This window comes from Pterocles gutturalis, unplaced genomic scaffold (assembly GCF_000699245.1).
Source record: "Pterocles gutturalis isolate BGI_N339 unplaced genomic scaffold, ASM69924v1 scaffold11651, whole genome shotgun sequence".
Lineage (NCBI taxonomy): Eukaryota > Metazoa > Chordata > Aves > Pterocliformes > Pteroclidae > Pterocles > Pterocles gutturalis.
Genome location: NW_010105593.1, coordinates 5,260 through 18,973, shown reverse-complemented (window position 1 = coordinate 18,973; position 13,714 = coordinate 5,260). Strand labels below are relative to the sequence as shown.

At 35.9% G+C, this 13,714-nt stretch overlaps 1 protein-coding gene across 1 annotated transcript in view; it reads right to left on the bottom strand.

Annotated features, from left to right (window-relative positions):
- LOC104471942 (LIM zinc-binding domain-containing Nebulette-like) overlaps positions 1-13,464 on the bottom strand; it is a gene marked incomplete at its 5' end in the record, with an annotated part of 37,584 nt that extends 24,120 nt beyond the window's left edge. Inside the window, 5 exons of the mRNA XM_010087458.1 lie at positions 6,526-6,697; positions 7,806-7,910; positions 10,771-10,863; positions 12,845-12,964; positions 13,372-13,464. Of these exons, the coding sequence (XP_010085760.1) occupies positions 6,526-6,697; positions 7,806-7,910; positions 10,771-10,863; positions 12,845-12,964; positions 13,372-13,464 (583 nt within the window). The remainder of the gene's footprint in view (positions 1-6,525; positions 6,698-7,805; positions 7,911-10,770; positions 10,864-12,844; positions 12,965-13,371) is intronic.
- Positions 13,465-13,714: the final 250 nt, after the last annotated feature.

The following is a 13,714-nucleotide window of genomic DNA, read 5'->3' as shown; positions in this document are numbered from 1 at the left end:
TGGCAGGTAATAAAAAAAAATCTGTTAACAATCAAATCAAGCTGACAAAGCTATGTTAAAATGGCTTGGAACAGAGCCAAAAAAGATCAGAACAGACAGAGAGAGACAATATGCACCGGACTGTGAAGACCACTATGCATCATCACAGGAAGAAATACAAAAACCAGCATGATGTGCATTATTGCTATCATCTATTAAAAGAGTTGGGAATATAGTTAAAATATCAAATAAAGATGGACAGACATGATGTAAGGGATTACAGTTCTGTCAAAGATGTCTGTTTCTTTCTTTGTTCAGAGTCAGTTCTTCAGTCTGAACACTTTCTTCCTCACCTGCTCTTAATCAGAACTGCTTATATGTATTTACATGACATCTAACACAACACTAGCCATTTTAATAGCATATTACTCTGGTGACTGGGAAAACATAAACAGGCACAGATTACAATTAAGATGCTTTAAAATCTTCTAAAAGATGCCAGGCAACTAAATGGTAGCAATATCTTTAACGTTTCCTTAAAAGAAAAAATTTAGTAACCCTTTGGATAACCTTTTCAATGCATCTTCTTTCACAACTGAGAAGCTAAAATCATCACTATTTTTTAAAAATATATATTTAGAATATAATTATGAATATTTACAACTAACCACTCAAGCCTATTAGACACTGTAAAGCCACTAGGATGACTACATCCTTATTCATCATTTTCATAGATTTTGTTCTAATCCATAGCATCAAACAGATGCAAGATGTGGTTTTATACCTGGGAATGCAGGTTCATCAAAGTAGTCTAATATTAATCCATGTTAAACAATATCAGACTATATGAGCTTCCCAGCTGAATATTACCCCTGGTTCCCAAACTGCTGAGAGTATAAGAAAACTTTCATATGAGAGAAAGTTACCAATTGATACGCTTTTTTTTTTAGGATGGAAATAAGAGCCACAAGCATCTGCACAGTTTAATATGTGAAGCACTTCAGCCACTAAGATGCTATTATATGCTTGATTTGCCCACCGAAAAGTACAAGGTAAATCTACTTTTTTCAGTTCAGAGGTGCAGCTTTTCAGTTACATCATGTCTTTCAAGAGGAAAAACAAAAAACAAACAAACAAAAAAACAGATTTATGTACATTTTGCAAAAACACAACACATCTTCTCTTAAGAACTGTAAATGGGAGTTAGCAGAGCTTTTGGACTGACAGCGTTACCAAAATGGTGAAAGACAATACATGATAAAACAATATGGCATGCAAGAAACTGTGCAGTCTTGAGATTTTGCTTTGCTTCCTACCAATCAAGCAAGAGCTTATATAGTTTCTAATGATTTGTGACTATACAAGGATATGGAGTTAATACAAGCCCGTGAGGTCTCAACACACTGTGACAGTATCATTAGTGAAAAAGGTGGGAATAAGGGGTACCTCCTTCGTCAGATGGCCTTGTTATCTCACTGCAGTAAGAAAAGGTAGGGTTCGTGTCAGAGCCATCTGATTTATAATCTCCCAAACTGGTAGAATGTAAATACTGCTTACTGTAACGGCTTGCCCGTTCTACAAAAGTAGAAAGAAAGAATATCACAGTAAATAGACGACAGAAGTGAAAAGACAAGCCACAACAAAAACCCCAACACTGCTAACATTGATATTTATATACTGATGGCATTAAAATTAGAGAAAAACAAATTGTTCACAATTTTGTATCCATTTTGATCACCAGTAGTTCAAAAGGTTGCTTCAAAATCAGATACAACTAAGTTTGTTCTCTGCTTTAAAAAAATAGCAGAAATGGAAGGTAGGATTGAGATACTGGGGGAAAAGGGATGAAGATGGAGCATATGAATATGTTATTTTATCCCATCATGCATACAAGTGCATGTGGAAATACTGCTGAATGACATTCAAAACAATATTTAAGATTCCACTATTACTAAAAAAAAATATATACAAGTGCAAAATTAAGCATTCAAAATAAATATTTCTGAGGAAAAAAAAAATCCCAAAACTTGTAGAGCCAAAACATTGCTGCCTGTTATTACATTAACTTCTTTCCTTTTCCACCTACCCTTAAATTATGAACACCTTGGATTTGCAAACAATAGCACAAGGCATAATTTCATGTGCCATATAGGCAAGATGTTCATAGAAAATAAATCAATTTCATAAATAGGCCATTTTCATAGAATCATAAAGGTTGGAAAAGAGCTCAAGGATCATCAAGTCCAACCGTCAACCCACACCACCTAACCCACTAAGCCATGTCCCTAAGCACCACATCTACAAGTTTCTTGAACACCTCCAGGACGGTGACTCCACCACTTCCCTGGGCAGCCTGTTCCAATGCCTGATCACTCTTTCAGTGAAGAAATTTTTTCTAATATCTAGCCTAAACCTCCCCTGGTGCAACTTGAGGCCATTTCATCTTGTCCTATCTTCTATATCTCTGAAATTTTAGTACGGTCCAACTATTTGAAAATTCTACTTATAGCAAGGACAAAGAAGGGCAATGCTTTTTAAGTGACTGTTTACATATGGTATGAATAACTGCTGTTTAGGATAAGATTTCTTCCACTATTTCTTATCTGCACATGTGATTACAGCTGAAGTTCCCATAAAACACTGCTTTTAAAATACTACAGATACAATTATATATTAAAACATACTTATAAACATATGGTTGGCACATTGACCTGAAAATTTACTGTATCAACTTAGTTTCATAAACATTAAAAGCTGATTTGGGGACAAGTCAGGATACAAGCAATACCAGAAAGCATATGCAGACTCCTAGACTGAATATTGTCCTCCAGAGGATCAATGTCGAAGATGGAGCCAGGATCTGTGCGCCAAACTTTAAGATCTTTTCCCAAAGCACAGAAATGATAAGACAGACAAACAAGAAAGGAAGTAGAAGCATGAAAGTAATGAGTTTTAACAATCAGAAACCAATTTCCTTCACCTATAAATTAACCAAAAGATCTAAATATTCACCTGAAAGGGCCGGAAAGCATTAATTTCCTGCTTAAAATAAATTAGTGCATTCACTTTAAGTGTTGACATTATTTTAAGAAGACTTTTTCTCCCAATTTTTGTTTTCCTATTCTACATATGACCATAGTGTTTCTTAAGTCTAAATAAATAGAAACAAGTTAAGTATCACATACCAGAACTCTTTTCCACTAGCAGAATTAAAATCATCAGAGCTACAAGATGATTCCCCCATCCCACCAAGAGCATCTTTACTCCATGAAGATGCTGCAGTATGTATCTCTATAGCTGACAGTTGGCAGTATTTGTCTCTACAGGTCACAGAGGTACTGTAGGCTTTCCTTTGCATACAGTAGAGATCAAGTCAGCCTAGTAAGCAGAATCAGGGGCATAGTTGATCTTATCCAAACTAAACTTCTAAAAGTTGCTCAATTCATTTAAACTTAAAAGTATCCATCTTTTCCAATTAACACAAAGAAATGGACTAGGGTAACTAATCTAGCTGTAGAAATCTACACTGTAGACATCTACAGTTGGGTAAAATGAAGCCCACTCTTGATCTTCGCTAGTAATTCCCTTTGTCTTCCAAATATCTAAGTTTCCTGGGACACAGACTTACTGTTGATCCAGTACCCCACTACTGAAAAGCATTTTGGGAATTCATGCTATAGATTCAATAACAGTAGTAACCGTAATATCTTCAGCTTTAATTCATACAAGTAAGTTATTACTATCTCTTGAATTCACATAACTGAAATGGATATTGAAAGAAAAAAGAGTCCATAAGAAATAATTAATTTAATATCCGAGTTCAAGTTACAATCACAGCAGAAAAGTGAATACAAATTCAACCATGTTTTTAATAAACATTTAACAAATAATTACAGAGTTGTACAAGTTATGAGGAGGCTTATAACAAATGTAGAAGCAGCTACAGCGTAAAGTCTTGATTATGTAGATCAATCTAATATATACAATTCATATCTGCTATGTCTAAAAATATAATAATCATTTAATCTCTCCAAAACAGTTTAAAATAAAACCTGAGCATACAGCACAATCAGTTAAAGCACAAATCTACCAGATCATACCTTTCTACTAGTGGTTTGTTTCTTGGGCAGACCTGTCTGTAAGATTTACTCAATGCATTGGAAGCGGGAAAAATAACTGTCTTCCCAACTTGGTCCTTTTGCTGGTTTGAGTAGTACCAAGCTAAATAATGGGTTGGTAGGTGAAGTAGGACTGTGGGGACCCCAAATATGTCATGTTTGAAATGATTAATATCCTAGAGGCAATGGAAAGAACAGATCGACCTAATAAAATAAATTCCATGGCTTTAGAATACATTCAACGTATGTACATTATGTGTTATCTACTGCAGTTCCCATAAGGTGAGGCAGTGCTAACTCCCTCTTGACAAGATGAAAAAAAGCCAATGCAAAATCTTTTGATAAACTATGTGTTTAAACTAACAATGATAAATTATGCAACTACATAAAGCGCTGACAGGCATGAGAGGGGTGGGGGAACTGGTGAATGCCCAAATTTTCCCATTTGATCATACCTTACTAAGTAAAAACATAAGTACAGCTTGACAGCAGCATCAGTGCAGCAGCCATTGATTTGTACTGACTTTATCTATGTCTGTAATCTGAGATAACATATAGAATAAGAATCTTGTCTATTTATAGCACAAATAAATTTTAACTTCCTGGTAACTTTTGCCAATTTAAAATATCCTTAAACTCATGTGCGAATCATGGACCCTCCTTAGTCACAGACACAAAGGTTATTTGGATTAATTCATCTTGATAAGTTTAGAATGGCTTTAGCATGGTTAAAACTAGTGCCTATTTTCCAAAGGCAATCAGGCATTTGAAGATGTTAACAGCTTCACCAATAATACTTTAAAAACCAACCAGATGGACTCGAACACAGAGGTACTTTTCCTAACTGGCTAAGCAACTAATCAGCTAGGAAAAAACGCAAGAGAGTCATAGCTGTTTTTTTCAGCTTGCAAATATTTTTTTTTTTTCTAGCTGCCAAGTACATTCCATGAGCAGGGAGCTCACTGCTTCTTTTTAAACAAGCAAATTAAAATTGCAGTTCAATCTGAAAAAGCATTAGCTGAAATATCACTGGATATTAGGCTCACAGGTTTGTCATGGCCTATTTCCTTTAAATAGTTGTACCATTTTGCTGTGTGGCAAGCATGGGGAGTTAAGAATTCCTGTGTGTTTTGATACTGGAGTATTTTAAGGTGATAAACAGTACTAATATTTCAGTTACTTACAACTCAATAATTTCTTTCAAGGATGTTCTTAATCCTAATCTGTTTGCGCTAGCAAGCCTTCGGTACTGAACACAGGATTGCACTCATGATTTTTATATAGGGCTACAGTACATGTGCAATGCACTACAGAGTAGGAGGTTTGAAGTGTACAATGAACAACACATTGCAAACTATATTAAACTGCAATTTTGCAGGAGCTTGTCTCTCTCTCTTTGGCTGCACCACCTCTAGCTACGCAAGTGAGTTCAAGTGCTTGGGTCTCTACAGAAAATTATTTTCTGAAGAAGCATCTGCCAGGAATGATATAGATATAGTTAACCTTGCTTTAGGCAGGGGGACAGATTGTATGACCCACCGATTAGTCCATTCAATCTGCAATTTCTCTGATTTTTGAGAGGTAGTTAAAGTCAACCCTTGCTATTATTCCTATGTATCAAGGATTTTAGAGTGCTATGTCAGCATGTTTTTCTGTATATAGACCCTCTTTACTACTGTAAAGCACAGAAAAAAAAGAAAAAGGACACATCAAAAGAAAAAGAGAGGGAAAAAAGTCGTTACCATTTCCTTTGCCATAGCAGACTTGCCAACTTTTAAGAGATTTCAGATATCCACTTTGATTTTGAAATAGTGTTTATTACGCATAACCCAAATGAAATCTTACTGCAATACTCTGTTTCTACTTACAAAACCAATATGTACTCTACTCCCTGAACAGCTGGTCTTATCTCGGACCATCTTTTAGAATACCACTTCTAAACACTGGTGTTTGGCTTAGTAGAGATCAATTACAGCTTGAGATATTTTGAAAGCTGTGTGAAATTCTAAAACAAGACCTAAATGAAGCATGTGGAGCTCTGGAGGAATTGCTGACTGACAGAAGGGGAAATCTCAAACTGATCTGCAACATTCATACATTGCAATCTTGGAAAACCACACTTTTAATCATCTCTCTTCTGTGAAAATGAAGATTATTGCAGATATTTTGGACTTTCTTGAAGAGTCAAAATTCCAACTTAAAATAATAGCAATGAAAAATACAGAGGAAAATGTATCTCCTGTTCATTATCATCATTATTTCACTTTGAAGCTGGCATTGAATCAGTAGTCCAACACAAGTTTCATACTAAGAAAAGAGTGAAAATTAAATCTGGGAGTACTTTTTCTTGGTTTATAATGGAGAACAGAAGCAGAGGCTTTCATCTTTCCCACAGCATTTTCAATAGCAATAGTATTTAACAACTTACCAACAATTATCCCAGGTCTTCTATCCATTTCAACAATATGTGGATGCACACCTTTATACGCTGCATCACTCATAATTTGTGTGTTTTTCCGCACCCGCTCTGTTACAGGATCATCTACCACTGGGGTGAAGCCTCTGCCCTTTGTCTTCTCAAAATCTTCATGGTATTTTACCTAGGAAGACATGAAGAATTACATTTTTTTTGCCAAGCTGCAATTGATAGCAAAGAGTTATTCGATACAAGAATGTTTGTTTTATGAGGCACTTATATTATCTGGGTTTTGCATCAAAACAGAATTGTTACACATGAGATAGGAGGGATGGCTGGTCAAGTCTTTTCTATCTCCCTAACTTCATCTCCTGAAATTTTATTATAATTTTTGCATTTGTTTTCCACTCCCACTGAATTAGGCATTAACTCAAGCAACGAAGTATCATCTTACAGTCACACAGGACAGGAAAAGCCCTCAGGGGGTCCTCTGGTGCATTCTCTTCCTCTCTAAGATAGAGTAACTCTCTACTGATATAGACAGCAAAAAATATTCCAGCAGTAATAGTTCTAAAGAACTCAGGTATTTTAATTCACTGAGAATTTTGATTATACGCAGTTTTATACAAAAGGTACTCTTTTGTTCTTTTGCTTTATCATATACCAACTGGCTTTAAACATATGTTTTTAAAAATAATTGCAGTTACTCTAAGCAGTCTGTTTGAAAAAAAAAACAGATAAATTAAAAACAAGAACATTAGGGTAGAAAGTGTTATACAACCAAGTGTTGGAACAAAACCAGTATTAGTAAGAGTTATAAAGTAGTATCCCTGAGTATGCATATTTACTTTTTAAATAGTCTTAATCATCAAATAATTAAATTGACAAAACATTCTCACACAAGCAAATGCACACAGAACAACTCATTCCAAGAACAATAGTCACGCAGAAACCAGGAACGTGCACAGGCACAAGGTGAAGTGTGTCACCTAATCCAGTCAAACTGTGTGATGCTCAAATGAGGTGTGTACTTTTTCAAAGAAAACAAACAAACAAACAAACAAAAGAACAGACATTTAACTGTTAGAAAACTGTTTATTAGTATTTTGAAAATGTTCATTACAGTCATATGCAGTTAGCAAACACTTCCTCAACAGGCATAAGAAAAAAATATTCCTTCCATACTTGAGCAGAGAGTTTCATTAGTTACCTATATTAATGGAAGGCAAAATCCAGTGGAAGTCAAGTGCCATTCCTTAGCATTCTCTAGTTACAGGAAGAAAGTACCCTACCATTGAGATGTTGTTTTGTGTTTCTTTGACATGCCTTAGCTCGGGTGTGTCTAGAAGCACACTACGTCTACCTTTCATCTGCCTCTGATCACTGCTGTACTTGACCTGGAAAACAGCAACAACAGCACACATGAAGTTTTTGTTTACAGGAGAAAGGATGGTGAGAATCACACCATGCAATGGTATCCTTTCCAAATCACAATGCCCAACATCTTTTTTTGTTCCTTTACACTCATTTTCTAGTGACTTATTTCAGAAGAATACAGATGAGCTAGTATACTGGTAAGGCCAAAGGGCACATTTATTCCATCAATCACTTACTCAAAAAAATAGTATTTACCTGAAAGCTGAAACTTGTCTGTTTAAATGACATAAGTGACATAATTCATTTGTCAACTGAAAAATAAGATAAATAATAAGAAAACACCACTATGACTTGGACATCTTTAGAACAGATTTGCATGGCTGATGATACCTTCTTATTACCCAGACAGACCTAGATTCTGTTGCTTCCAGGTTGGGATTAGTGTGAGAAACTCTGGGTCCCCAGGGAATTTTACAAGAGGATTAGTCCCGTCGCAGCCTTCTTACCCCTGTTTGGTAACTAGTCCTTGCTAGCAGCACCAAAAAAACATATCTGGGACAAATACGAATATGTTGTTTTCAAAGCTAACATTTGGGCTCTGTGTTTTGTGTACCAGTAAGTACAGAACCTCTTATGTCATATTTCTCCTAATTAGCTTCTTTTGTGGCATTTTAGAGACCTGTAAAGATGCAAGGTTAATTATCTGTTAAAAAGAAAAAAAACCCCACACTCATAATTTTAAAACAGTAGAAGTAGTTGGTCCTACTTGCTGGTTCTAGAGTGAGCACTCTTACAGCTTCTTCTGGCTGGTTGAATTCTACTAATGGACTCTCTTAGCTCCTACACTGCATTGTAACTTGTGCACTGAGTATTAGTATTTTGGATTTACCTATACATTTATACTCAAAGGATTACTGCTCAAATCAGTTGTGTAAATCTATTTCAACATGTATTTGTGATGAGAGAAGTCAAGTATTGAAATTGTCTAACCTTCCTTAAAATTAAATACTAGCTAAGCACAACATATGTATGAAAATACAAGTCTTCGTGTCTATGTTTCATAAGTAAGTTTGAAGGAATGCACAGAGAAACAGAAATATATGGTACTGCATATTCTTTAAACCCTTCTTTACGAAACAACAAATTTTCTTAGCAAACATATTTAGCTACATATGCTTTTGAATATAAGGCATTTTCTGGTCAGAATAATTACAGCCAACAAAGTTTGGTCTTCATCTACTGCTCACTAACATAGAGGAGTATTTATCCCTGTAAATCTTGAGAGACGAAGTGAAGGAGTCACTTGGGAAAAAAAGCTTAATTTTCAGAAATAAAAACATTATTTAAAGTCTAGAACTGTTGGGAAGTTTCCCTCTTATTTTTAACTATGCACCTCAGAACTAATTGACTTTGGTAAATATGTACTAGCATTTTAAGAATATACTTAAGACATATGTAGCTACACGGTCAGATTCTGTTCCTTTGTCCTTAGACAAATCCTCTGACAGATCCAACCTACTTTACCATCCTACACTCAGTTCTAAAGCAGTCACTGCTATTAATTCTTTTCTGCCACCTTGAGACAGCGGCTCTGCATGAAACCTTTTCTATTTACCATCTGCAGGGGCTTTGTTACTGACGTTTCAGTGTTGAGGACACAGAATGTAATGTAACTAGCCTGGTCCTTTACTTCACCGTGCTGTTTTGACTTCTTCCTTGCTTCTTATTAGAACTGTCTGCTGCTTCTTACACCACTGTAGTGGCAAAAAAAAAAAAAAAAAAAAAAGGAAAGGTAAATATTACCACAAAAGCCAAGGAAAATATAGTATTTTACTCTTTAGTGTTTAGTAATAGGATCTGTTTAGGACTACTCAGCTCTAACATAGGTGGCATGTTGCAGAGTGGAATGGATGACTATATGCTTCTGTACTTTGAAACACAAAATAAGAAATTTGTACTAAAATTATATTCACATTTCCTTTATTCTTTACTGTAACTTACTCCTGCAATTTAGCAACTAAAACTTGGTAACATGAGATGAAGATCCTTGAAAGAATGACTGACCTCTACTGACTCTCTCCTGGGCTGGTTTTGTCTGGGACAGAGTTAATTTTCTTCATAGCTGGTATGAGGCTATGTTTTGGATTTGTGCTGAAAACAGTGTTGACAATACAGGCATGTTTTAGTTACTGCTGAGCAGTGCTTACTGAGTCAAGGCCTTTTCTGCTTCTCACACCACCCCACCAGCAAGTAGGCTGGGAGTGCACAAGAAATTGGGAGGGGACACAGCTGGGACAGCTGACCCGCACTGACCAAAGGCATATTCCTTATTCCCAAAGGAAGTGGAGCACATTCGGAGTTACGGCATTTGTCTTCCAGAGTAACCATTATGCATGATGGAGCCCTGCTTTCCCAGAGATGGCTGAACACCTACCTGCCAATGGGAAGTAGTGAATTAATTCCTTGTTCTGCTTTGCTTGCGAGCGTGGCATTTGCTTTACTATTAAACTGTCTTTATCTCAACCCATAAGTTTTCTCACTTTTACCCTTCTGATTCTCTCCTCCATCCCACCGGGGGGAGTGAGAGAGCAGCTGTGTGGTTTCTAATGCTGGCTGGGGCTAAACCATGACATCTTGAAAAACACAGGTGCCAGCACAACCACTTACTATTTTTTCAAGACTAATCACACAAGTATGAATATTTTTGTTGTCAATGTGCACAGTTCATGTACTTAAGGATAAAAAAAAATTAAAAAATCATTCAGTGGAAGATCCGGTTGGATTCATTTGACAGATCAAATCTAAATGCAAAAGCATATCCTTGTTATATTCCTACAATGACTGAAAAATTTAAATGACAAAAAGATTCCAACAACTTGCCGAGCTGATATTGTCTTGATTCTTCTTGACTCTTTCTATCTCAGGAGTGACACTCACAGCAGTAGCTTTGCCAGGCTGCTCTCTGTAGTGAACCTATTATTTAACAGAATAAAATGGTACATACTATTTCAGCTAAAGCAGTATCACATTGTATTCCATTAAAAAGTACTATTTAAGAGGTCATCCAAGAAACAACTGAAAAGCTAAAATGCATTTGAAGTTTATTAAAGCTTATAAAACTTGAATTTAGAAGCATAACCTTTAATTCTTTCAGTATGGTCTTCTTATTAATGCATTTGTAGGGATATATACACACACACACACACAACATCTTGACATTTACAACACTGGACTTCGGCAGTACAGAGAAATATCTTGTATCTGGAATGGGGTAAGCAACAAATAATGTAGTAAAGTCAAGCAGAGCAAGTGAAAAAACTGAATTGCAGCAGTGCCCACTGGAAATGTATATTTGTACAGACATAGAGGTTCCATAAGGATACCATCCATGTTCTAACTTTTATACTCTGTATATTCAAAGGTGATTAAACACAGGGGTGCAAGACATCAGACAATTGCCAACTGAACCCAAGTGCCTAAATTTCACCATATGTTTAGTTAAATGTACTGCAGGAATATCCCCTGTATCACTCTTTAACAAAATATACTTGTAGCAATGATGTATTAACTGAATGCACAATCAAGGCAGGATCAGTATCTAAAGACGATAAAGAATAGGATGTGGCATTGACAGCCCAATCAGTCTAATGTTAATCCTGGCCCCAAATACTGGGAAGTCATATATGGTACACATTTAGGAAATAATTCTAAATTCTTGCATGATTTATGCCAAGTTTTACATAATCAACGTTTCCATACAAACCTTTTTTTTTTTTTAATAAGCCTTTGTCTTGAGTGATAAGGATAACTGTGCTGATATGTTATGCTCATAATTCTGCAGTGCACTGTGACATTAACATACATGTTGTTCAAGCAATTGTTTTCCCACACAACAGAGGTTTGGTCTGTCCACATCAACATATTCCAATCGAAAAATTAACATCTTGTAAAAATGATGGTAAACCATCAAACAGATTAAACTTTCAAACTGACATTTGTAAAGATAAAATTATTATTCAAGACTTAATATTTCTAGAAACGTCCAAAGTTAAAGAATCTTTGCCCAAAGCTATTCCAATGATCTGAAAGAACTGAATCTTTCCAAAGAAATATGCACAACACAAAAACTGATGAAAGGTAAACAATGATCTAAGGAGTACAACTACACCGACTGGCTTGAATCACTTGGGAAAACAGGTTTGTTTTAACAGCGTGAATTTTAGGAGAGCTAGATATATCAACATAAATCCAGGAAATAATAGGATACAACCAAGTTAGAGGGACAGTATAGAAAACTGTAACTCTAAGTTAATTCGGAGACCATGTCAGAAAACACCCCAGGGAAACCCCGTAGCTATTCGTAGCTCCATGAAATACGGTTGCTGATGGCAGTTCCCAGTGAGGAGCATGGCTGCTCTCACAAAGATTCATTAACAAAGTACAACTTCAGCAATGAAGGAAGGCAGCAGCGTGCTCCAGAAGCCCTTACCTTCTTCCCTGTGCTCCTTCCTGCAAATAGTATGACTTTCTAATGGCTATGTCAGCCACTGAATACTAAACTCTGATAGGAAGAATACTGAGGAACCAGAAAGAGACACATAAGAGAGCTGGAGTTTGAATACAAATGTAGTGAATTTTTTACACAGCAAACAACAAAAGAAAAAAAGCTATAAAAGGATATTCTGTTTAAAAAAAAAAAAAAATCTGTCATGATTTCCTGCAAATACCCAAGACAGAGAGTAACATTTCAAAACATTGCAGCCATTTCTTTAATCAAATATGTGATGTTTCACGTGCCGTTTCCAGAACCAAGCAATGGGTTTTCACAATTGCTTCCTAAAAGAGAGTTTTCACGTAATTCCATTACTGACCCCTAACTTACACCTAACTAAATAAAAGGCACAACTTCTGGAGGTAGAACTTTGTACTCATCCTCTCTGCACACAAAAACTACACAAAGGATTAAATGAGAGCAACTTCCCATGCTGACATTCTCTTGATTCCTCTTGACTCTTTCAATCTCAGGGGTGACACTCACAGGCGTAGCTTTGCAGAGTTGTTCTTTGTAGTGAACCTAGCAAATATGGCAGAATATATTACATGGAGACTTCTGAATAACAGAAATATAACAGTGTGTTAGACATCATTAAAGAGCACATTGCATTTGGATGGAAAATACCATTCCTTGATAAACACCCACATCTTTCCACAATAGTTTGTACTGACCCTCTTGCAGTTGTTCTATTTCAGACACATGCAATTGATACTTCAAGAGGAATACTTCACTCTCATTCATTTTACTCAAAGTGCAAGACTAAGGAGTTATAATTTTAGCATTAATTGAATAATTTTAGCATTAATTGATTAAATTAGTCTTTGTGGGCAAACAGGAACTTGCGCAAACACCAGACATATTCACTGAGGCACAAACACACTTAATACATCAGAGAGAAGTGAGCAAGCAATGAAAATGGGGCACACATTACTAATATTCTTCTGGTTTTCCTTAACTCTCTTTAGTTCGGGTGGATCAGAAATAGTAGTTGCATGTTGAATTTCTTCCTTGTATTTAATCTGCACAATAAATATTACAAAATATTATCAATTTAAAGAAAATACAGTCAAGCACTAAAACACAACATAGATTTTATAATCTCTCCCTTACACATATTGCACAGCTAGACCACACCTATCCACGCTATTGACCTGAAAAGGAAAAGTTTTATTTAATTTCTGAAACAGGCTGCTAGGGTCTCCAACACATCTTGTTTGATATGATGCAGCAGAAAGTGCATATAACAAGTCTAGTACCCTAAAACTCTTA